The 26,016-nt window shown below is 36.4% G+C and overlaps 2 protein-coding genes across 13 annotated transcripts in view; one reads left to right on the top strand and one right to left on the bottom strand.

Moving 5' to 3' along the window:
- Positions 1–26,016, top strand: part of RALGPS2 (Ral GEF with PH domain and SH3 binding motif 2) — a 131,447-nt gene that overhangs the window by 67,869 nt on the left and 37,562 nt on the right. For all 12 annotated transcript variants that reach the window (XM_074876991.1, XM_074876986.1, XM_074876997.1 and 9 more), the window contains 2 exons: positions 23,280–23,417; positions 24,345–24,435. In XM_074876991.1, coding sequence (XP_074733092.1) covers positions 23,280–23,417; positions 24,345–24,435 — 229 coding nt within the window. The remainder of the gene's footprint in view (positions 1–23,279; positions 23,418–24,344; positions 24,436–26,016) is intronic.
- On the bottom strand, positions 1,101–20,528 carry ANGPTL1 (angiopoietin like 1). Its single transcript, XM_074876984.1, has 5 exons — positions 20,292–20,528; positions 12,836–13,693; positions 7,670–7,863; positions 5,118–5,388; positions 1,101–4,104 (listed from the first exon to the last, which is right to left on the bottom strand). Exons 1-5 carry the CDS (start codon positions 20,305–20,307, stop codon positions 3,917–3,919), a joined length of 1,527 nt encoding a protein of 508 aa, XP_074733085.1. The 5' UTR covers positions 20,308–20,528; the 3' UTR covers positions 1,101–3,916.

Here is a 26,016-nt window from a genome sequence, read left to right as displayed (position 1 = left end):
AGCTTTAATCTCCAGTAAGACCTGAGTAGATTTGCAGGAATTATTTCCTTTCCAAGGCATTTTTCCTAATGTAAGAGTCATATGGAACAGAAGTAACTTTCACTTACTGTTTTAAGCTTACGAGCTATAGGTTATAATTCCTGAAAGAATCTATTTCTGCTATGACTTCTGATATAAAATCGTATGCAGGAGTGAAACTGCTCCTGGTTTAAAATGTGTAGCAAAGTCTACCTAAAAGTCTGCACTTTGAAATTGTGCTCGTGGCATGTACCAGGGAGGGGGATTAATCATAAGGTCCACTTCCTCTCACTGTAAAAGAAGGGGTGGGGCTTTCTTCACTGTTGGTGCGGAAGCCCTGCAGTTACTGTGCTCCCCTAAAATGGTCTTTAGAAGAGCGCAGAGAGTCAAGGCTGCCACACAGTTACCTTTGCCATTGCAAATCCCCTCCGGAGAAATATTGGCAGTGGTTGTGAAGGACCCTTTTGGAAGGTCATAGGGAAAGTGAGCCTATAAAGCAATTTCAGCTGCAATTTCAAGGATGAAAGTTTTACCCTTCAGAGGTTACTAGGTTTACCCTTACGCAACCAAACATCCAATGTGAGTGTGGAATTTTTTTCACTACCATCTTAGCATTATAAGTTAAAGTTTAAATACTTTTTTTCTGTAGTCTTTGCATTGTGAATGGAGCCATAGAAATACAGATTGTTTTCTTATTACCACTGTGGACAAGATAAAGTTGTCTTTACGCATTTAACTAGGGGGGCGGGAATAAAAATATTTTTCAGTTCAGCAATAAGTATGATGTGATTCCAGAGTTCTCGAAATGCAAGTGAGAGCAGCATGTCATCAGTGTGGACTCACTAACTTAAAGGTGACTGTTAAGAGCCATACAACACTAATAATGTTCAGCATTAGGTCCTCATTATGTGATGTGGGATGTGTTGTCACTGTTGCATCACCTGGCCAACTAAAGTAGCCAAAACAAATGGGAGCTGTATATGTGATATTTTACCCTGGAATAAAAACCCAGTCTCAAAGGGAGTCTTATCCTGGAGTTCTGTTTAATTTGAGATTGCACAATGAAACAATTGAGCCGTATCTTGAGAAGTAAGATTTTTATTTAACTAAGCAGGTACTACCTTGTGAAATATTTTCTTATAGCTGTCTCTCAGGAATTATATCCAGAAACAGAGAAGCTGAAAACAGGTTATTGAAGTATTCATCTGATGAGTATTCAGCTACTTGGGTGATAATGCTTGCAATAGACTTTGGAAATACATGTGAAAACTGTGTTTCAGGTTTAGTACAGATTCAACTTCTTCAAGGTCTGCTTGGTTAAATTTGGACTGATAGTACGAGAATAGTGAAAGCTCTATCCTTCAGACATACTGCTTCTGAACGTCCAGTGCAATGAGCTTGAGGCATGCTACAGCCTCTTTTGAAAAACTTTTCTAAAAAAAGTGAGAGAAAACATTGAACTCTTAAAAGTCATTTACCCTGCTTAGAAAATTCAACCCAAAAGCTAAGAACTGATAGCATTACAAGCATTCAAAAGTAGTAAATTATTGTACAGCATATGAACCAACCTGAAAAAGGGATGCTCTGCTTTTCCTCCGTGTAATCTTAAATCGGCAACTTAATTTTAAGTCTTTCCTTTCAGAGGCACAGCATTTGTACACTCTGAGCTTTCTGGGTATATTTTGTAATAATGTTCAGTTAATGTCATTCTGCAGCCTTAAACTGGGGAAGACTCACTTTTTAGATGTCTAATGTGTAAGATTTAATTTAAAGGCTGAGTGCAAGCTAATTTTACTTAGGGGTTTCTGCAAAGTACGCCTTTCACTGACTGTGCTGAATAAATAAACACTGTTTTTGTAGCAGGCAAGAGATTCTTGCGGTAAAATAAGATCTCTTCCAAGGAGAGGAAATCTGTCGTTTGAATGAACTAAAGCTGTCAGAAGTGTTCATTAAATTTGGAGGGCATTTTCAGCTTTTAAATTTACCTGAATTGCTCTTCTATCCAGCTATCATAGAAAAAAAATAATAGACTATAGATAGTCTGAATTTTAAGCATTTGTAATTAAAAAGCATTTCATAGAACACTCAATCAATGAGGTCTGTACAATATTTGTAACGAACAAATATTCCTTATATGAAGAACAATTTCAGAATTGTAATCTTAAACATATGTGCTAGTTAAAGTTCTTGGAATTTGGGAATGGAATATGCTGGGACTTATTCTCCACCAACCCACCCGCCCCTGCCAACCCCAATTAAATGTTGTTGGAACTTGTTGCCTTTGATGTCTGACCAAAGATGTAACTACAACCCTTGCAGCCATGTGTTATCAATGAAGCTTTATCTACTTCAGAGAATGAGTTTTGAAAGCAGAATGCTATTTTTCTCTCCTCTGAATTACAAATGAGGTTTTGCATAACGATTGATATCAACTAATTTAACATAACAATAATATTAGATTATTCTTTTAGCTATTAGGGTTTCTTATGTTAAATAGGGGCAAAGTTCCTTAAAATCCTGAAGGCACATATGAAGTGCCAAACAAATAGGTTGGTTACAGTTCAGAACAGTGTATTTAGTTTTTGTGTAATATCGAATTAAATTAGGTAAACTGTGTGGCTAAGTACAATTATTAAATAGTTTTATATACTAGGAAGAAAGCTTTAGTTGTGGAGACTCTGGTACCTAAAGCGAACATTTCATTGTTTCTGATTTTGAAAGCATCTTGTTTTGATGCAGTAAGTTGGCTTTTGTTAAAGGTTGGAAAAGTATTTTCTAATTAAGTTCTTAAATTACATATTAATTTCAGTGGAAATCTGGTATCTAGAATGTAGAAAATTTAATATAGGCAGTATCAAAACTTATATACATGTAGGGGAAGGGAAATGTGTATGTCATAAGAGCAGTCCAAGTTTGAGGTGGCAGGGAGAATACACTCGGAGCTGATTTCTAATCTTTGTTTACTATGTCAGCAGAAAGCTCTGTTGGAGGAAAACTTGTAATATTCAGAGACTCTGTCCTTCTCTAGTGTGTGTGAACACTTGTTCAGACCTCATCACTCCTAATTGGAGTGGAGGGGGAGGGGTGTGTGGTGTTTAATTAGGATGTTTGAATATGGAGATTGAAAGTAAAAAAAGTACCAAGCAATTTGGTTGTTTTAAGTTTGTCAATAACTTCATACAGTTATTTTTCTTAGGTTAGGAAAATGTTGCCTAAGTGTTTTACAGAAGGTAGGATATGCAGATCTTCAGGAATTCTCTACACCACTAAAAATTTTTATATTTTGTTTTTAATTCACCGCTTCATTTTGAAATAATTATTTGTTGCAAAAGTGTGTCTCTGCTGGCAAAGCTAGAATGTCTTCTATTTTTTCTATAGCTTCTTGGAGTAAATCTTAAACAGTAATGTGAAGTCAGATTTTCATTGAAAGTAATACCAACGTTTTTAAATAATTGTTAAATAACTAATCCATTTTCACATTAAAGCAAGACAATGTCATTTCACATATTTACAAAAAAGGGTTGAGCTAACCTGAAAAAGCATAAGCTTTTTAAGTGGAAAAGCTTATAACTTGTCATATATCTGGAATTTTTTACCAGCTTTAATGACTGTTTACATAAAGTATGTTGGACTTGAACAAAGATAAATATGCTTTGCAAGCACAAACATCTGCTTTTGTGTATATGTGTTTAAAAAAACACTGTCACAGTAGAAAAGGTTTCTAAAAAAAGGAGAGGGCAACACAACAGGGGGGGGAAAAGACAGGAAAATTGTAGACCTGCTTTTTGCAGGGGCAGATTGTGCAAAATAATGATTAAGAAGTAATATTTTATTTTTCTGGAGCTCAAGCACTGAGAAGTTTATATGTGATCACTTGAGCTCTGGGAGATCTTCCTCCTCAGTCTATAGGTCTGATCATCATTTGAACTGCTTTCAAGGAGTAGGAGCCTCCCCGGTACTCGGCCCAAAATATTCCATCCTGATACTTGCTCCTGTAGTGGCCTCCTCTGTACCACACCCCATTGAGGTTGGAGTGGGCACACGCGTTGTACCACCAGCCACCTTTGTGAAAATGAGCACAGTTTCCTGTGGAACAGAAAGAAATGGGTGAACTTCAACATTAAAGAGGAGAAATGGAGATTAGCAAACACTTTCATATTCTGGCTTATTCTTAGAGGGAACTTTGAAGTACTTCATAGCCTGTTGTCATATCAATTACTGCTTCTACCTAAATTATAAATTCTGTTGTAACAGCAGCCATTGCCTGGAGGGGGGATTATTGGCACTATTTAATGTGACAGCTGAAAACTAAGATCGGCTCTTCTCAGACTACCAGCAGTGCTCGTCCGTGAGCTAACATTCAAGGAACTCAGATTATGTACTGTTTAGAAATACTTCAATGGAAGCAATGTGAGTTGATACAGTCCCAAGCAGTGCGCGGGGCCACAGTTCCACAAAGAGTTGCTTGTAACTTGTGTATTTACTGTTACAGGCTTGTTTAAGAGTTTGCAAGACTTGTCCAGCTTTATGGTTATTGACAGCTGAGAAAAAGCAGTTGAAGTATTACACTCCCCAACTTTTCTTTTACTGCTAAGGCTTTAAGGGGAAAGCTGGAGGAAGAACGTGGAAATGAACAAAAAAGTGTCCTTTAAGGAGAAAGAAACAAAATGCTCTACCCATTTGTCAAGATTGTTACATGACTAAGCCTTTGCACAGTTGCAGTTCCTTTCATGCTGTTCAGAGGCTTTAGTTCATGGTGGTTATTGTTATGTGGCCACAGCACTACTCTGAGAGATCACCTGGGCAGGTATTCTGACTGCAGACAATCACGTGCAAGTGATAAGGGTGTCACTGAGCTAAATATAAAGCTTGCTCAAGTGTGTCTGCAATGGGGGTAATAGAATTTGAATTTCTGAATGGTGCAGGGGCTTAAAGGGGGCCCTGTCAACATGATTTTTATCATTATCAATTTGAATCATCTTTCAAGAGAGTTTTATCAGAATTTACATACTTTTTTGTACTATATTCTTTTTTTTAAAGATGGTATCACTAATGGAATCTACTGTGTTCACTTTTCACATACATACTAGTTTCCTTACCTGAATACATATCCCTGTCTCTGTCCAGTGTTGTAAATTGCTTTCCATTATGCCATATCATGGAGTCGCCTGCGTTTCCTTGGTATGTTCCTAAGCGTAGCCTGTAGAATTCGCTTTCAGGCTCCAGGCGAAAACTGCTGTATTCTGCATAGACTTTCTTATTGCTCCAGTCCTCTAACTCAATCAAAAGTCTGTAATTATCCTGATTGGTAAGCATGTAAATATTTTCTAGTCCCAGCCAGTACTCTCCATCAATGTTTCCAAATCCTTTCTGTACAAAAGATCAGAAGGTGATGTTAGCTTCGTTTTTCTTGTTTGTCAAAACACTTATCAGCAGGAGTATTAAAAAACAGTGGAACTTGGGACTGAAAGCTTTTAACCTTGGAATGACTGCTCAACCCATGCATTTAAATGCTTTATTTTGTGGCACATGGCCATTTACTCAGTTGGACTGCTAGCTGCGTGAGGTACTACCAGAATCAGTAAAGATGGCAAAACTATCTGTTTTCCGTGATGCCCTCTTCTTTTTAAGATAAAGGGAGAGAGAAGAGGGAAACTGAAACAACATATTTCTCGAGAAAGCTAAGGGGATCTATAAGAATATGAATAATGACATTTAAGGGGCTATACTTCTAGGTCGGAACAGATATTTATGGGTCAACAGTCTCAGTGTTCAAGGTAAATAAATTTTTGTTGCCTTTTTAATGCAACTCATGTTGGGTTTTTTCTGTAAATTTAATCACAGAATTCATCTGTGCTCTTTACTAGATTTATTAGAAATGAAATATAAAGAAGTCTTTCCTTTCAAATCACAGACTACAAGTACGTAGGTGTGGAGTCATATTTCATATCTGCTGTCTCCTGTCCCTGAGTAAACCAGTGTTGTTTGGTGTTGCAGCTAAAGTAGGTATGTCACCCCACCGTAGCTATCTGTTACCCTTCCTAGTTTCTGAGGTCTTCCTACTTCCTTCTTAGGCCATTGATTATGTAGGACCTATATTTGATTTCCTGCTTTGAAGCACTTTCTGTGGAAGACTCTCTTGAGCAGATGAACAGTCTAGGCTCCGATCTCAAGCTGCAGTTTCACAAGTGGCTTAAGTTGATGTAGCATCATGCAGCTGTCAAAAATGGTAGCGGTGCTTTCCTCCTGGCTCATGGCCACATTTGCAATACTTCCCTTGTGTCAGCACTGTAGCTGTGCAGCCACACAGAGAGTGGGGAAAGAAGTAGAAATGTGGGCATGGGAGACATCTCTGTTGTCGGTGGTACAGGCTTTAGTTTAAAGCCAGTCACAGAGGTGTACCTTCAAGTACCTGAAGTTAGGTAATAGGAATACCATTTTCAGCTACTGCAATTTAATGGGAAATCTCTCAGGGGTAGATTTGCCCAAGCTTGAGCCATTATTAGACACCAGTTATACACTCTTCTACATTTTCTTGCTGTTATGTTCAAAATCTTTATAAGACCCTCCATAACTGCCTTACAACATTTACCAAAAAAAAGCAACCCAAAAACCAACTGCCTACTTTTCTGATAAGTAAAGACTTTGTGTAACTGCTACTAAGGAATGATTAACATTTGAATCATTAAATTCCAAAAACGCAAAAAGTGAAAATCCTCATAGTAATTTTTTGTCATTTCCTTTGTATATATGGTATTTTTAGATTACTAATTGAGTTAAATGTGCCTCAGTTACCTCTTCAGATACAATGCACTTGGCAATTACGGATTAATTTCATATGAGCACAGCATCACAGGGGAAAGCTCTGTGCTATAGGTATGAAGTCAGCACATTATTATTATAAAACCCAACCAAACGGATTTTCAGATCTCCTGTCCAGCATGTAATTACTCCAAAGCATCATGCATTTGTTATCCTAGGGGTTATGCCCGCTAGTGCATAATATCGCAATAATGTGCAAGAACGTGATTCCCTTCGCCAGCCCTACATCTTCAGATTTGTAACCTAATTTTAAAGGTAGAAATTATTTCCTTGGATTCATTATTAGGATTTTTTTAAGTTGAGACTCTGATCCTGCAAATCTATGAATGTGCTTAAATGAATAATTCCACTGTCTGAGATTGCTTATTCATAAGGGAGACAATTAAGCTTTTCAAGTAATTGCAGTAGTTCTCAGTGCATTAATAAAAATCGTGTGTTTAGTTAGGTCTTTGTAATAAATGACTTCCCAGTCACTGTCTGGAATAACATGCCTCCCCAGTTGGTGTGTTGTGCATTAGAAATGCAGGCTGTTTCAGACAATAAGTTCATACAAAGTTAAGTAATCCATTGAGTGAAATAGGACATTCCCACTGAAATATGTTTGCCTCTGAGGGATGACCACACATCCAAATTATCTTTGTTCGTAAAATTAATTTCACTGTCTAACTTAAGCAGCTGTCTCTTTTCCAACTCCTCAGTGTTTATCATTCAGTACAACCATTTGCAATGAAGAATTGCACTGGAGATGTTCGCACCATCTTGATTGCAATAGATTATGTCACTGCCACACTGAAAGGAAGCAGCTGATTTTTCGCATTCCAGAATTTACCTTGTAACTGTCCCAGTTCCTGAAAAAGTTGACAGACCCATCTGTCCTCTTCTGAATAACTGCCCATCCTCCAGGGTCCAGGCTGTTCTCACACCATAGTTGCATTGGCTCATTACTATTTTCAGGTTTGATCATATAAATCCCGCTGTTGGAATGCCCAGCATCCTTGGCTTGTTGGCAGTCTTTGAATGGACCTTTTTGAAAAGAAATACTGTAAGCATTCAAGCTTGGCTACGCAGTGCACATTGTTAAAGAATATTTTGTAAAGGTAAACTTACCATGGAAAATAGTGTAAAAAGTTAGTGTCTTAGATTAATTGTGTGTATAGAAAGAAACATGTAAATATCATATATATGTGTGTTTTTAAACAAAAACTTCATTTTGCTAAACAGATAATAGACTTTGGTTACCAACACCCAATTTTTAATTTTGTTGACTGTGTCAAAGATTTATACTCTTACCCTTGATATTCAAGAAGTGCATTATGATTTTCATTAACTATTTTCTCCTGTACCAGTTTAAAAAAAAAAGTAGATGCCAATTTAGTTCGTTATCCTAGTGCACCCATTTGAAGCTGATGGAAGTTTAAAACAAAACAAAGCCAAGACACCCTAACAACCCACGCAGACACCTGAATACATAAGTAGTGTGAGAGCTGCTATAAGAAATATCTAGTGGAATTTAATGAAAGAGTATTCTTATACTGCATAACTTTTTTGCCTTTATGTACTTGCCCAGTTCTGGAATCAGCCTGTTTACTGTGGATAAGAATCTTTTAAGTTTAATGTGTCATCCTGGTGGGATACATGTAGATGGATACTGATGAAGAAAATATGCAAGCACTGGAGAAGGACTTTTGAGCAGCTGAAAGGGCTCACATACTCGTTTTCAGGGCTATGATTCTACAAAAACGCTCTTGCTGTTCACAGTGTTGCCTGAAAGCTCCATTTTAGACCACGTGAATAGTGGTTTTACAAATATTACTTACAGAAGAGCATCTGGTTATTCTGTAAGAAGCATGCAGCTTACATATCTCTGGAAACTTTGCCTAGTTTACCTTTCAGTTTTTGGTAATATTTTTCTCTACTTCTTAGAAAAGGATTAATGTTCATGTACCGTTACTTGAGTTGATTTAGACTGGTTATTTACTAGTGAAAAGCACGCTATGTTCTGATGGCTGGTTAGTGGTGGATGCCCTAAATGTATTTGAAAACTCATATTCTGTAAATCTGAAAATAAATTACCTACAGCTTTCCTCTCATTTTAGAAGGCTCACTTTCTCCAGTTGACATGGAAGTTCAGAGAAAACTCATCAGTCACAGAAGAAGCTAATGTGCAGAGAAGCATAGGAGACAGTTGTTGAGGTTATTCTTTAATCAAAAGTAGAGGTCAAGTGGAAGTGACCTTTATTGCAGATTAAGGTTGCATGACAAAAGCAAATTGGAAGTCTTGCTTATTTTAGGTTTTAAAGTAGTAGCTGCCGGTTGGGTAAGTGTGTAATTAGCAAGAAATCCATAAAGCATTTCATATTAATTAGAGTGCAAAAAGCTTGTGTATCTAATGAAGGTGACTACTTGGAGCTTCTGACTGTAACAGTGCTACCAGAATGCTGCAAACCCTGACCCATCGTTGTAAGTGCTGCTATGTACTGTACTGTCAGTATTTGATGGTTTTGTCATTCTTGCAGTGCATGCAGTAGTAGCTTTGGAAAGAAATACTGCAGCTTCGGGATATGAGTGCTTTTCCATGTAGATTTTGCACATTGCAAAATTCGGCCAGTGGATAGATAAGTTCCTGGGCTAAATTGGGTCTCGTCATCTTTCCTTGACCTATCTGAAGTAAACTTGGGCACTGTATAACTGAACAGGGAGGTTGTCCTAGAAGTGTTATTGTAAAGCAATTATTGCATTAGAAAAAGTGTAAACAGACAAGTAGTATTTTTTCTAATGTTAATTGAATATTAAGAATAGCTTGATGTAAATCTGCTGTGTATTATTTCATGTGACTTCTACTGAAGGAGGAATTGAGGACTCATTTTTCTATGGGAAACCCAAGCAGATGTTTGGAGTGGTTTTAAGTAGCTTTCAAGGCAGACAGAATTGTATTAGCTTGTTAATGTAATACACTTTGATCACTTCTGAAATTCAGCTGGCATTGTCACAGGATGCAACTTGTCTGCTTTTTGATGCTCCAATTCATCTATATGCTTATATCATGAGTTAATGTTGTAGTAGAGGTAACAGCCTTCTGCTCTTAGTGTAAAGAAATCCAACAAATCCTGTAACTTTCGGTGTATAGCCTTGAATCTTTGAGAAGTAAATTCTTTGTTACATGTAATTATTTTAAGTTCACAGTGTAAGAACTGTTCCATTTCTTGTTCGGTGGAAATGCTGAGATTTGTGAAAGAGTGTAAGATTTTTCCATGGTGCTGGTGTGAGTGGAGGCTCTGGCTAGTGAAAAAAGCATAATTGTTCTGCTTAAAATCTTGTTATCTATGTAAGGAATAAGTATCTCGTGCATGTCTAGTCTTTTGTAACAGTCTGTGTACACTAAGTTGCTGAGACACTTGTAAGTTAGAAATACTCTGAGAAGATGATCTGTTAAGTATTTCACTTCTAAAATTGTGGTTTAGGTGTATGATTTAGTACAGATCATATTCTATTGTAAATTAGATGTAGTAGAGAAGGAAAGTGATAAAGTATTTTAAGTTGAAAGCTTAAAACTATGGCTGAATCCTATTTTAAGATGCTAAATGTTATCTTGAGCGGATGATATAGAAGCTGTAATTATGTAAGCTTCATATAGAGGATTTTTTTGGTAGTAGTAGAAGGGAATTCCAAAATGAAACTGGGCATATATTTTTTTTAAAAAAAGTTACATTGTTAACTGAGAGGTATTGGGGAAGGATGTGAGTGTGTGTGTGTGTCTGTTTACTTGAAGCTACTTTTTGCAACGTAGTGGCCAGTAAAATTTGGGGACACTGGTTATCATTCCAAGGATTAAGATAATTGTGAAAACCTTAAGTCACAGGACGACTGTTCTTCTGCAATTTTTAGAGCTATTTTAATGCAAATTAACCAAAATACTCTTCAGAAATACAATCTCATCTTTGTTCCCCATGTATTTTGGATTTTAGTCTCCACCCACAGTATTAAGATGCACATTGATCCTTCTGTAAGCTTCTGTTGCATGCAAGTATTTGTTAGGTACAACTTCACCAGATACAGTAGGAGAAAGCTCCTACTTGTCTCTCCAGTTGTTTACTCTGGCATAACCAAGTCTTGGACAGGCCTATTTCTAAATGGGACTGTTTGGATTTCATTGGTCTTTTTTTGACATCTTTATACGTTATAAATAGTTATCATCTTTTAACTAGAAAGTTCATTTTTTGATGGCATAGACAATTTTAGTTCTGTGGACTATTAAATATGCTTACCTTAATTTTAAAAATCACAGATAATAACTGGGCATTGTGTTGCAATTTAGAAATTTTGGTTTTGATGATTGATGCTCTACCAGCTTAAGCAATTCTCAACCCTCATTTTCCCAAGGTGCTGCAAGAAACAATCTTCAGACTCAAGAATCTAGTATTAAATAAAGGAAGCTGAATAATGTTAAAATAAATTCCTTAATATTTTTTTTGTGTTCCCTTGCAAAAACAGATTCAAACTCTGAACTTTTAGGGGTAAAGGGGCTAGTGAAAACCATGGTAGATAATTTAGAGGAAAATATTTAGTGTTCTTGCTTCATTTTGTGTGTACAGCAGGCATATACTGAGAGAAAAAAATGCACTTATAACAAAACCTTGATGCATGGGTTTTCTGGAAAACAGGAAGTTGCCATTTTTTAGAATTATGCTTTTGCTGTCTGACCAGATATAAATGTAATGCTTTTGTATTAGCTGTTTCCTTTGTGTCGTGATGTGTGATTTAAATTCTCATGACATCTGGCATTTTACTTGGGCTTGTGCCTGAATTTTCTGCAGACCCTGAATAAAAATAGCTGTGCTTTACATCAGTAGCTAGTTGTTTGTAATGCTGTAGAACAGTCACAAATAAATGTTTGGCTTCATCTTAGAAACCAAGTTGAACTTCCAACTGTGACTAAAAGCAATTTGAAAGCAAAAAAACCCAACAACACAAACACCAAAAAAAAAAAAAACCCAACCAAACCCTTTTGCTGTGCAAACTAACAGAAGCCAAGAGCAAACACTTGAATGGATGTCTGAGAAAAGCTTCTTGTTTTTATAAATCCTTAATTATTTTTTTTTATCGCAGCTCCATCAAAATTTTAATAAAGTGAGAATCATGATAGAATTCAGGGCAGCTCAGAAGTAGTTAATTTTCTTGTCACTAGTTTTGTTTCTAGTGATAAATGAATTTATCTAATGACCTGAAGAATGTAACACATAAAGATGTGATACAGTGTCCCAAATGTATTTTCATAATATTTATGGTATTAGTCTAACTTGCCATGCCCTACTGACATCAGTTTACTGGGAATGTAGTTACTCATTTTAAATTTTCATAGCTGAGTGTATCTAATTGGATCCGGCCTTGATTCAATTATCCTTTCAAACTTATCTTGCTCTCTTGAAGATTTTACCCAAACACTTACTGCACGACTGTGTTGGTGGATTTAGATGTTCATTTTAAAGCAGCTCAGAATAGTAGTAAAATTATTCTAGGAGGATTAACATCTGGCAAATATATATGTGTAAGTATAAAGGACAACTACTTAAAATTACTTAATTTAAGACGAATTAGCTTCTCTTACCATTGCTGGTTACTGTAACATGTAGCTAGTAGGCATCTTCAAAGAAACAGGGCTAAATACTGGAAAGTATATGCTAATATTGAATTTTCATGCCCATAACTCAAACCCAGCTGGAGACAGAAACCCCAATGCTTTGTAACTCAAAGGCATAAATTCTTCAGATTGAATTTCTGAGTGTCAACTGTTTCAACAAATTCCTCTTATGCAGCGATAGCTTAAGAACTAGACTATTTGGCGAACTAAACCTTTCCCTGGGGGTGAGGGGAGAAAATCAGGAGCAAGGGCTAGCTATACCAGATACTTCAAATTCTTCATTCTGTTTCTATAGCCTGGACGGTTTCCCTCTGAAATAGAGAAATCTCAGGGTAGATAAATAGTGATAGAACTCACCTTCATTAATTAAAGCCAGTGGTGGTACTCTGAAAGGACTCTTTGTAGGAGAAGTAGCTGGATCAGGTGGCGGCCTTACATCTCTGTCTCTAGGGTAACCCGGGTCTCGCTGTATCTCGTTTCCTCCCAGGAGAAGGGGAGTGTATGGCTGGCTGTTAGGAATGTGCTGTGGCACAACTTGAACAAGAGGTGGAGACCCATGGGTGTCCTGTCGTGTGAAGATTCTCAAGCACTGCTCTTCCAGCAGTGAGATAGTCACAGACTGATTATTTACAAGATCAGTTAGTGCTGCGTATTTTACTTCAAGTTCCTTGTATTTTGTTGCCATCTTCAACATTTCTGTTGTAACATTAAGGACTTTGTTTTCCAGCTGGGAAAGCTCAAGTGAGTTATCACGCTTTCGAATTATCTCATGCAGGAGTTGCATATAGAGTTGGGTGACCCGAGAGTTCATGTTACGGCTTTCTTTCCTCAGTAATTTTACTTCATTCACAATGTTTCCATCCACATCCACAACCAATTGCAAAATGTCAATCTCCCGCTTTTGCTTGGACAGCACGTCCTTCAAGTTCTCTATGTCCATTCTTGTGACTTCGTCTTTTCTGTTACCAGTACCTGGGCCGTTAGTATTCACACAAATTGGCCCTGTGATTTTTTGTTCTGGGACCAGGAAGGTGTAACCACATTTCTTCCCTTCCTCTCCACCGTCAGCTGAACGAGGGTGCCTCCGTTGGGATGTTTTATTAGGCGTAGATTGTTCTGTACAGCGCCCGATAGATAACAGCAGGAACAACAGAACACCCAAAGTCCATTTAAATATCTTCATTTTAAAGCAAGTATGATGACTGTCAGAAGAGACTATTAAACAGATAAAAGATAAAATCATTAAATTGGAGCCATAGCAAAGGCTCCTGTACTGCTTAAACTGCCTAAACTGATGGATTTGCCATGCTTTATGTGTATGTAGACAAGTCTTTGGAATCTGTTACGTGGAGTTAGATTCCATTAGATTAGCTGCAAAGAATAGCTTTCTATTTTGAGCAACAAACCCTAAAATTTAGATACTGGATTTAGTAGAGAAGTTGTTGCAACAGAGAAATTTTCAGAAACAATGTTCTGCTTAGATTATGTATTATGCTTTTATTATAAATGTGACTGCTTAGATCTATACTCACTGCAATTAAATGCACAAGGAACATAGAGTGGTTACAGAATATCTTCATGGAAGGGAAGTAGGGAGACAGTGATAGCATTTTCAAAAATACTTAGATAAATTTTGGAATTTGGGTTATATAAGCCTTTCTGGTCCTCTTAGCTTTATATATGTATATATAGAAGTATAATAGTTTGTTAAATACTATCTACATAACTATTCATATACACATACATTTTTCAAATTTGTATATACACAGATATAGTAGATTTGAAAAATACATATCTAAGACTATTTTTGGACGTTAGTGTTAGGCAGGAGATTAGTGCAAGATAATTGCCTTAAACGTTGAAAATTACATATTCAAGTAACTTTATATTTGTAAGGAAAGCCTGTAATGCTGTTTGCTCTGCATGTGTGTCCCTACTTAGTTATCTTTTGAGATGAACATTTAAAATTGTTGTCATGCTATTTTTGTATCTTTGAGAACATTTTTTATCCAAAATAACACTGAAGTATTGGGTGTGTCATCACTATAAATATCATACTGCAGTGTATCGTTCGCCTTTTAATGAAAATAACGCGTTTCTTTTAACTTTGTGTAAAGAATTAAAATGCAGTGATAAAGATCCAAGAATGTTTTTAGAGAAACCTGGGTTTTAACTTTATTTTTTTAAATATTTGAGATGGTAAACAAAGGTAGCACTTAAATCAGGAAAACCCCCTAATTTTTCATGCTTTATTTGCTTTGTCAAGCAGATCACTTTTCTTATCTCAGCTGTTGATCTGACTTTTCTTTCCAGACTACTATTTGTGGTTGTACAAGGCCTTGTACAGTGGCCTTTGTATAGTTATGAAGAGAAATAAAGTAAAACCAAAGAAAGTTAATTTCTATGCTGTTGCTGCCAAGTTCAAGTTTAAGTGCATTTGGCAACCCTGGAAGAGTCATCCTGAAGGAGGAGCAGATCTGTGCTGCTTCCTTTACATTCACATTTACAAATGATAAAGTGACTTTGTGTCAGGTTGCTTCTCCCAGTTTTGCTACTGGCTTTAGTATTATTGCTGAAAATGATGTCTGCTTGACCTCAGAGTAAACATATCAAGTCTTTATTTTTTGGCTTCTCTAATAGCAGTGGTTACAAACTTCAAACCATGCTCTACATGCAGTCAGGAATTATATCTAGGAATCTTGATCAAATGTTCCACTGTTGCCTAAAAAATAACTTCTTGTTTGGCTGACAGTTGTATTGCAAGCCCTGCTCCTGTGAGGGGAAGAAAACACTTGGGTTTAACACATACTGAAAATCATTTCTTGCTCTACATAAATGGAGGGAATACATAAAATTTTAAGAAAGTTTATATTTAAAAACTTACTAACAGTAAAACATACAGAAGTATGTAGCAATGAGTAATTTGGTGTCTACTAGTGAGTATTTTTTTCAAAAACAACTTGATTAAAAGTTTTGTTAATACTTCTGTGCTGAAAGTATAAGTTCTGTTTAAAAAAACTTATATATTTAAAATATTAATCACTTGAAGAGTTGGAAGTTCATTAGGTTAATTTTTCACATGAATCATGCTAAACACATGGGAAACAGATCTGTGTGTAGTTTCTAACTTGATAAGGATGAGCTGAGCTAATTGTCTGAAACCTCTTAACATCTCCTAAATTTTTTTTCAATACTTTTATGTTCAGTGTTTGCAGATGCAGGGAAAGTGACTTCATGGCATATGGTTAAGGATGAAGCCATAGTACAAGTCCAGTATTTTACTATTTTCACAGTATATAATAGCTACTTCATAGTCCAAAAAGGTGAATAACACTTTAGTTCTTGGTTGTTTTTAAAGACCCTATACAGTTACTTAAATAATGAATGGCTGGGGGTTTTCCCCACAGCAGCACATTTTTCCCCTGAAATACATTAAAACTTAAATGAATCTTTCAAAACCAAATATTTTGCAATGCAGTCCACTTTCTGACCATGTATTCTGTTGCAGTCTGCTTTCCTCATTTCTTTTAATATTATGTGTGTTCATTTTGAAGGTCTACACTTATGTGTTAAAGTTAGAAGTTCTGTCAGACCATAAAATGAATTAAATGGTGTGATACAACATAACCAAATGCAGCACCTAAGATTATGCCCTAGAACTTTGAAATAATTCAAATGTCTTGTATTAAACTGAGACATTCAGGTAAGCAGGGATGAGTGGCTTCTGAGAATCTACCTGGTAGGGAACATACATGCTTCCATGGAAATTTTGATTTTGAAATAATTAAACGTCTTATGATGTTGCTTGGCATGTTTGAGCAGCTTAATGCCTAAGTTGTTATACAAGAATAGGTTCCGAGTAAGATATTTACTTGGAGTTTTAATCAGCTTAGAAGGAAATGAAAATACTGTTTCAGAAATTTCCTGATGTTCTGGGCAAGCAGCTTAAAAAAATATAAACTGTTTATCCAAAATATCACAGAATGATAGTCTAATATAAAATACCTAAAACCAACAAATATTAGAGTTAGGAAATAGTTTTAGGGTGTTTTAATCACACACATTATGCCACAGATTCCCAGGTTTTGATGTTTAGGTAGTGTCATAACTGCTATGTGATAAAGTGGCTGAGGCTCAGGGATCAGTTTAGACAGAACCACAGTCTCAAACCATTTCTGCAAGTCTAGAGTCGCTTGTAGTGAGCGGGGCTGCTGAGATACCTGAAAGCAAACCTTGGAAAATAAGCAAGAGAGATCATGATTACAGATACTATTGCTTTAAAATATGTTATTTAACTCTTCATGAATAGTCGTGTTTTTTAAATTAGAATAGACTCTCATTTCACTTGTTTCTGTATCACCCAGTTTTGGGTCTCAGATTTCTGTTGAAGTTGCATTACGTATGATCTGGCATGCTGATGTTTTATTGCTTCTGCAGGAGAAAATGTGCAACTATTCATAGCAACACAAACTTCATCATCTTGTCAGAAATACTCAAGAGGTGTGGTTAGGGCTTCAATACCATTTTACATTTAATGTCATTCCTTTTCTTCTGGTTTCTTTCTTTTTCCAGGCTGATCCCCGTGCAAAAAAAAAACCCCCAACCAAACTCTTTCCAAAATTAATCTTTGATTTATTACTTTTACAAGTGTTTAAAGGAACAAAACTCTAATGTAAAAGAGCAAAATAAACCCTTAACTACTATTTTTAACTTTCACTGAGAAACTACTATAATGTGGGCTGTGTTACCCCAAAAAATATTGTATCACTTACAAATATTAGAGTTGCAGGCATGAGGAAATGTGGAAGCTAGTATATATTTGGTGTTTTTTACATTTCTACACAACAAACTATTTGTTCTTTGTTGTACTGCTGTGACTCTCACATTCAGCAGGATGTACAATTTGGAGACCCACAACACAAAATAGAAGCTGTTCTTTCAGAGCTTCTCCCTGGGCAGTGTAGGTTGTTACAGCCGAATGTAATGGAAGTGTTGCAGGTAAATGTGAATATAGGATTCCCTTTGTATGGAAAGCACAGTATCAGTACATATCTTTATTCAGAATATTTATTAAAAGAGTGTGGTCAAATGATAAATACCAACCATGTCCTCTCTTATAAACCTTCATTTATAAATATGTAAAACAGGAAGAGAGACAAACCGGGTTTTTTTAGAAAGTAAATGATAATAAAGATCCTCTGAACATGGTACCAGTTAATCTGAAAGCTCTGTTATTGATATTATGCGTACCTCATTTTCTGTTAAGCTTTGTCCAAGCAGCTAAAATCAATAAAACCATCTATGTTCCCCTGTCTCTACATAGAGTAAGTAGAGATTTTTGTGGATTTTTTAGCTTAAAACTGGGTCCATAACAATAGAAGTAATACTGATGTGGAGAAAAGATTCTTACTATAGGAGAAATGTTCACATAGATTAGATTTTTTTTTATATATCTGTGTACTTCGGTAAGTTACTTTCCACTATATAAACAAGTGCTTTTTCAGCAAGTCACTCTGTTTCTGCTGAAACAACAGGGTTGCTTTCAATTGTATTGACTGGGATCCAGGAATAATACTTTCTCTGGTTTTGTCAGTCAGATACATGATGTATTGAGTCGCAGAAATCTACTCGTCCAAGATGAATGGGAATCTGATTCCTTTTAGGAAAGGCAATCTAAATATCTTCAGGGGTTTTTGAAGTAGTCATTGAAAATGTGTCACTTTCAAAAATGATAGATTCTCAGAAACTCTCTGCAGAAGAGATCTGTAAATCTTGTCATAATAGATAATCTGAAAACAGCAAAATATCGTGACATTTCCAGATTTTTTGTTGTTATTTTTATGTGAGGGTTCCTTTACTTTTGTTTGCAGCCATTGTGTGTGTTTGCACCATTTTAACAGGCAGGTACAATGGAGTGGTACGTTTTGCATTTGGAAATGTGTTACTTGGGGGCTCAAGAATTCTCTGTAAAACAGATACTTAAGACATTAAGCATCTAGTGATGTTTGCTATAGGAAATTTTGTTTCATTCATTAGTGTATAAATTTTAAGGACCAGACTAATAGGGCATGTTATGAAAAACAAACTAAGCCCAGTAAAACAATAATTAAGACCTGATAAAGCCATGTAGTTACTGGCAAAAGTTTAAAGGTTCAGAATTTCCATTTTTTTAAGTAAATTCCAGTAAAACTTTAAATGGTATATTGTTCCATCATACTTCAGATCATTCTTAGGGCAACAACAAATACTAGTATTCCGTTATTTGTTTTAAAAGAAGCATTTTAAAATTTGAACTTTAAAGTTGGAAGACAGCAAAGGAGAGAGAGTTAAAACCTTGCACATAGCCAGTTTACTGCTTTAAAATTATTGACTCAGCTGTTTTCATTTGGGAAAGATTTAGGGATTGTTCTAAGCAGTGTAAATCAAAACCTTGGCTAATCATGAATGAATGGAGACTGGTGTCCAAAGCACACAGTGTAGGCTTCAAATGGGGTTTTTTGTTGTTGTTTAGATTGTTCTCTTTAATATGTAAAGAAGCACAAAAGGATAGTAAGAAAAAGGGCTCAAGAACTTGGAAAGAATCCATCTTTCTTATTTGTCAAGACTGCTCAGACTTTTTTTCCTCCCCATAGCTACTAAATCTTCATTAAGTTTGCTTTCTGTAGCACTTTGTCTCTTCTTTTAGAATCACCCCCTTCATTCTCTCCTAATGTGTCAGACATTTCTGAGGATTTGTTAATAGAAATACGTAACTTAAATTCTTTTCCATTGTTCTGGAATATTTACTGCATTTTAATTTCCAAGTCAGCATGAAGAAAGGCAAAAGTAGAAAATTATGTGTTAACAATCCCTTTTTTTTGTTTTTATCTGTACTTCTGTCTTATGTTTGCAAACAGATTTCTTGTTTTAATTGTTGACTTGCAACTGCATCCTTTCCCCTACCTCCTCCCAAAGAACTGTAACAAAACCCTCTATTTTCCACTTAATATAGTGTAGCCCTGTATGTTTAATTTCACGTTTATGAAATTAATCTTCATTTAGAAACAAACTGCTGTTCAATTGAGGTACAATTAACTTCCCCATCATTCCACATATGTTAAAGGAAGGGATTAGTGCCTGTTGCAGCAATGTCTTTGGATTTTCAGCTGCACAATTGTTTGTGCTACAAACTTGATTATACTCTGAATCAATGTGTGACTCGGGTTTCTTGGTTGGTTGTACAACTCGGACTATTTGTACTGCTCAGAAGTACCATAAATAAAAATTTAATTGAAACGATATACAATGACTGCTGCTTACGGATGTGCATTGATTTACTTGGGACTTTTTACAGTGGTTTTATTGAGGTATCCATTTTCTAGTTCTAGTAATGCTAGGTCTATGCTCTGGTGTTGGGTAAAATCCAGCTTCCCTGAAATCGATAGGTTTTTTGGCTTTTGCTTTCTGGTAGGATCAGAATTTCACATTAATACACATACACAAATTACATGCTTAGCAAAGATTCTGGTAGTACTTATTTTCTCTAACTTTCGATAACAATCTACAGAAGACTTACAGTTAAACAACTGAAACTTGTTCATCCTTACAACTGGAATGAGTTAGTCTCTGCTCTTATGCAGAGTCCTTTTTAATTCTTTCCAAGTTTCCAAAGTCTACCAAATGCCACTAAAGTGAATTTTATATTTTAGTTGTCAAACTTTTCTCAGGCTAAGAGAGATTTGTTTCTTCACAATTGTGTGTTGAGGGAGATGTATGTAGAATTCACAAATAGCTCAAAATTAAACTTGCAAGTAAGAGTAACTTTAAAACTTACCAAGAAAAAAAATCATCCAGCTGTCTTGCTTCTGTGGTAGATGGAAAATCCAGAGGCCAAGTTGCTTTTTCTTCCTATATTAACCGATGCTGTGTATTGTTAATCTTCAGTTGGAGTTGAAAACTGCTTTTGTCTTTCTCTGTTAGATCCAAGCTGTATTGAGGAATTGGGTTTCTCCATACGATAACCAAGCTAACTAATCGTTTTAAAAAAAAAAGGCAAAAAGTAATGTTCCAGTATGTGTTATTCCAGAAGAGAGGAAGAAGTGTTTTTTGAAACTGCAGTGTTTTACTCTCACATGCAGAAGTGCACTAACCAGCTACAGCTGACCCGGATTCCATATACATCACTTTTGGACAGTTTTTTTAAACAAACACACACTCGACTTAGACGTTCAGCCCACCTATGATGTCACCGCGAACACACTAAGAGCAGAAGAAACTCCTCCTTCGGATTTCCTATCCATACCCTCCAGAAAAGGAGGGGGTAGGGAGGCTGAGAAGTTAGAAACAAGGAAAGATTGTTTGCCAGTAGAAGGGAGGGTACCATATGGCAACAGACTGTGCAAGAGTTCAGCAGGCAATTACAAATCAAACATTTTTACTACGCTGCCTAAAGATGCCTTTCAAGTTATTACAGTACTGGGCTTCATTTAGAAGAAAGATTCTTTCAGGCTGATAAAACTCGATTTGTGTTGCTGGGAATAAAAGGGGCAGCCTGGCTGGATACAACAGGAAAAATGAACCATTTATAGTCTAGAAGAATGTTCAACAGAATGTCGCATTCAATTCTTGACGTCCACTTAATAAGAAACAGTTCCAGTTGTTAAATGCATAAAGTCTCAGATACATGTGGAAAATGTTAAAACTGTGTGTGATGGTTTTGGGTAGGTATCAGAATATTTGATAACATCTGACTGGTGTTAGAAGTAGCAAAAGCCACAGAGATTATGCTCTGTGAGGAATGCAGAATACTGTTTTTAGTTCTGTCAATTGTCAGCCAGCACTTAAGTGCATTCAATTTGCTTTCATTGATCTTTTTGGTTTCTTCACAAAGGATGTGCCAATTACATTTGAAAGAGGATTACCCTAGTATGCTTTCAAAATTATTTTGGACTTCATAGAAATGCACTGAGTAAGTTTAGGGAACAACTCTCTACAGAAGAGTTCTTGATTTAGCTAAAAGAAAAAAAAATCACTGCTTAATTGAACAAGTCATTCAGAAAGATAATACTACAAATACATTGGTTTATAAAATCCTGCATAATATTGCAGGTGCCTGTTCATACTGAATTTCCTTTATTATAATTAGTAAGCATGATTTACTTCTTTCTGTGGAAGACTGAGCAAGTTTGGGATTTTTAAGGCTTGTTTGGACATTGCTTAGCTACATTAGGTTCGGGACAGCTTATGCAGTCTAGATAGCACAGCAATTAAATGTGACTATCTGATGCTTCTGATTATCCTTTCTATTTTTTAATAAACTGATTCTAGCAGAATAGAAAATTGAGAAATTTAGTAGTATATCAGGTCATGTGTAATACCTTCTTATTCACTTTTTTATATGTCACCTTTCAACCACAAGTATTTTAATTTGTTTCTGTGTGTGTGCACACACGCGTGTGTATGTGTTGATTTTGGAGTGATGCCCAGAGTTTCCCAACTCACATTTGAGGACTGTACTGGTTAGGTGCTATACAAACACAACTGCTGTTCTTGTGAGGTTGTATTAATAGTCTTCCACCTGTAAAGCCAAACTTCTTGTTATGATTTTGGTTATACAAGGCTGAGAGGTGAAGCGAAATATAATTTTAGAAATTCCCTGTTACTGAAATAAGTTTCTTAAAAATATTATTTAAGTGTGTATATTTTTTTATTTGGATATCTTGTGGAAAATGCAGGGGGCGAAGAGCAATTCCTTTTAATAGCAGAGTTGGTCAGGATATGTTTCATTTAGTCAAGACAAAAATTATTAGTCTTTGGGTGAAGGTCAAGAAATGGAGTTGCATTTAGAATTAAAATAAGCTGTTTATCTACAGTATTAGTATGTAAAGAGGAGGATTTTCCTCTCTACACGATCAAGGGATTGAAAGGGCAGTAAGGTTACAGTGGTGGTGGGGAAGAAAGCAGGTAGAAGACTTGAAGAGACTTATCTATACAGCTGTTGGATCTTTGGAGCTGCAATTAGTATGAACTGCAGGATTCGTACCACTTTTCAATCTGAGTGCACTTTTTGCCTAGTTTACTTTTCCAAAGTTGAGTTTGAGTTTCAATTTGGCCTGCAGAGTTACAGATGATATGACTTTTCCTTCGGCTATTTTTTTAATTGCTGAATTGGAGGAATGAAGTAGTAGACTTCCTAAAATCATTAGTAATTTTGATCATGTATTTTAGCATTGTGTGTTTAGTATGCTTCATGTTTGTCAAGGGAATAATTGGTGATATGTCAGAAGATTAGGTTCATGAGTAGTTGTGCATGTCCTTGTAAATAGTTTTAGATTTAGAAATAATGACACTGTTAAAGACAAAGTCAGCTAGTACATGCCTGGAGTGATGCAGGAGGAAAGGATCCTCTGCCTCCCACTGTTATTTGTTGTACAGAGAATGAAAGCTTATTGAGGCTCAAACCCTCAGTGTCTGCACAGCTCATTGAAAACTCATACCCTCAGTGTCTGCAAATACAGCTGAGATAACATTGACAAAACTAAGGATTAAGCGATTGAGAAGAGTGCAAATTCAATCCGAGACAAGGGTGGCACAGTAATGTACTTTCCTGTAAGTCTAAGCATTATTGCTGGTTTACTCTGAGGTCTGAAGGCGCTCAGATCCTGTCAATATGATTTGTCATGTAAATCCAAAATAGTGTTCTGAGGTAATGCTCATGCACGTTAGTCAATGAAAGCAGAAATTCTTCAAACTGTTGTTTGTGATTTATTTTTTTTTCTGTGAGACACTAAATAAAGAAACTTTTCATTCTAATCTTATTCAGGTATTTATCTGTCAGACTTGACGTATATTGACTCTGCCTACCCATCAACAGGGAGCATTCTGGAAAGCGAGCAAAGAACAAATTTAATGAACAACATTCTTCGAATTATCTCAGATTTACAGCAGTCATGTGAATACGGTAAGCTAGTGTGTAAATATTGCAGTATTAAAGAGAACAACTTCAAAAATCTTTAGTATTTGTCTTCTGTAATGAAATGGCCCAACCCATTTGAATGCCATTAATGCTCTCCCTCACCCTCTCAGCCCAAAAGTCACTAAGTTTAATAATTCAGTAAGTTTACTGTGGTATTGTTGGTTGCGACAGAGCATCAGCATGAGGAGACAGAATAAAATTGCCCTTTTCTTACATCACACACATTTTTGCAGTACATGTTTTCTCATGAAAAATGAGGAAAACCTTGTACTTAACAGTGGTTTTACTAGTATGTTATAAACTTGTATCCCTGTGTTTCATAATTTTATGACTATGAATTCTAAAAGTAGTAGGATTGCTTCTGGAGTAGTGCTTTTACTGGAGATAATAAAATACGTTCAGCTTGTCTTTGGGACATTTATAGTTCTGTTCGTAGATCAGATAATGTATTTTTTCTTCAAAGGTGGTCTCCCTCACAATCCTCTCCATGTTCTAATAAAGTCATAAGACTGCTTTTGTGATGGATTGTGTTAGTTAGCACAGGACTGTGGCTTCACTGAAAGCTCAATATAATGAGAACGTAGGCTGTGGAGGAGTCCTCAGATACAACCTTCTGGGTTTGGGCCTTCAGTTTGGCCAGGGGTGTGCTCTCACTTTTCCCTTAGATGTGCTTTGATAAGCAGAGCAGCTCCAGGGGGCTACATACCTGGCTTTATGAATGTGGGGAATGTCAGCTCAACACATGACAAGTGCTACGAAAGACAATAATTTCAAGATCAGTAGGGACTGTAGTTTGTACCTCCATCTCACATAAAAAGGCAAGAGATCTGATTCTGTTTAAATACTTTCTGGAAGATAACTTTGCTTACCAATGAATGGTACAGTGATAATGATTATCATCTGTTCTCCCAGATATTCCTCTGTTGCCTCATGTCCAGAAGTATCTAAACTCAGTTCAGTACATAGAAGAACTACAAAAGTTTGTAGAAGATGACAATTACAAGTAAGTATGAAACACTGTAACTGACTGTAACTCATTACAAAATAATTTTTATAACACAAAGCCTGTCACTTATAAGATGGCACTGGCATTGGGGGATTACGTGTCTCGGACACACCAGTTGCAAGTAGTGAGGTTACAGTAGAGTCCTGTGTTCAAGACAATTTTCAGCATGCTGGATGGCCTGTCTCCTTCCTTTTGTATGCCTGACTGCATCAAGCCCTAGCTTTCAGGACTGTTTGGTCTGTTGATTTATCTGCAGACCTCTTTGATTGTTCGCTAATGAAGACTCTGTACTTCTGGCTCACATGTAACACTGTTCAGTCAATAAGATGGATCCTGTGATTGGAGATAGCTTATGTCATTTTTCATCAGAACGAAGTCATCTGTGCATCCAGTCCAGAGATCTTACTGAGGGTGATTTAAGGCTTTTGCTTTCATATATATTTCATTTTAGTTTTATATTTTACTCTTTGATTAGGTTATACAGTGTGAGAAAAATGTAAACACTCAATTTTTTGAGAGGCAAGGTATTGTCCATCTGTGTCTGCACCTATTCCTCCCAGCATGCTACCCAAACCAGAGGTTTCTACTTCCCTTAATTAAAAGATTATTACTGTATTAAGTGATTTGGCACCCAGCAAAACTGGGGGATGGAAATCTCTGGCAAGAGACAGGAACTAGCCCCGAGGATAGGAAAAAACCTCAAGTAAATCCACAGCATATGAAAACAGTTTTTGCTCATTGGCTGATCTGGTTGAGGAGGTTCCCCACCCATTGCCATCCTGCCTCCCTGGGAAGTTTGTCACCTCAGTTGTGTTGAATTGGCTGCTTGTGTAGCTACATTTGAATGGTGGGAGGGGTATGCACACTAGAGGAACAGATATGCTTTACCATTTCATAGCCCTAACTTGGATTTAATAAAAGGCAGCAAATGGGGATCCTTCAGTTTATATCAAAGAACAGTTAATGCAGGCTCAGACACTTGGCTTCCCCTCTGAGGTTTGTAAATTGTTCTCTGCATGTTTGCATGCAAGCATCCAGCTTTACCTTTTCGCTGAAATGTCCTATAGCCTGATTTTGAAAGTATTGCTTGCTTATCACCGAGAGTATCACTGAGGTCAAACATTTGAAAAGGAGAAAAAAAAGAAATAAAAACAAAACTCACAAACCCAAATTTGCAGTCTGCTGCTTAGTGGCATATTGTTTTCATGAATTCCACACTCCCCTTTCCTCCACCTTCACTAGGTAGGACTCAACTAGTGGGAATTTTACTGCTTAAGGAGCTGCAGTCTCTTCATCCTGTACAACCCATGTCTTGATAGCAGGGAAATGGAGACAATTGCACATAGTGCTGAAATGTAGCTGCTATTCAGAAAGTCTGGTTTTATACCTATGGGTTTTGTATGTCTCCAAACTGATTTTTTTTTTTTTATGGGGGAGGAGTGTGTTCTGAAGAACTATTTTCACTGTAACTATTATACTTTTTATCCCCTAAGGTGTCTGCAAAAAGGCTGAAGTTAGAGAACAGCCATGGTGACTTGAATACATGTTTTTTCTTCCTAAAGGATTTTATTTTATTTT

The sequence above is a fragment of the Strix uralensis genome, chromosome 8 (assembly GCF_047716275.1).
Source record: "Strix uralensis isolate ZFMK-TIS-50842 chromosome 8, bStrUra1, whole genome shotgun sequence".
NCBI classification, from domain to species: Eukaryota; Metazoa; Chordata; class Aves; order Strigiformes; family Strigidae; genus Strix; species Strix uralensis.
The sequence above is the reverse complement of the archived record's forward strand: the minus strand, read 5'-3'. Positions and strand labels throughout refer to the sequence as shown.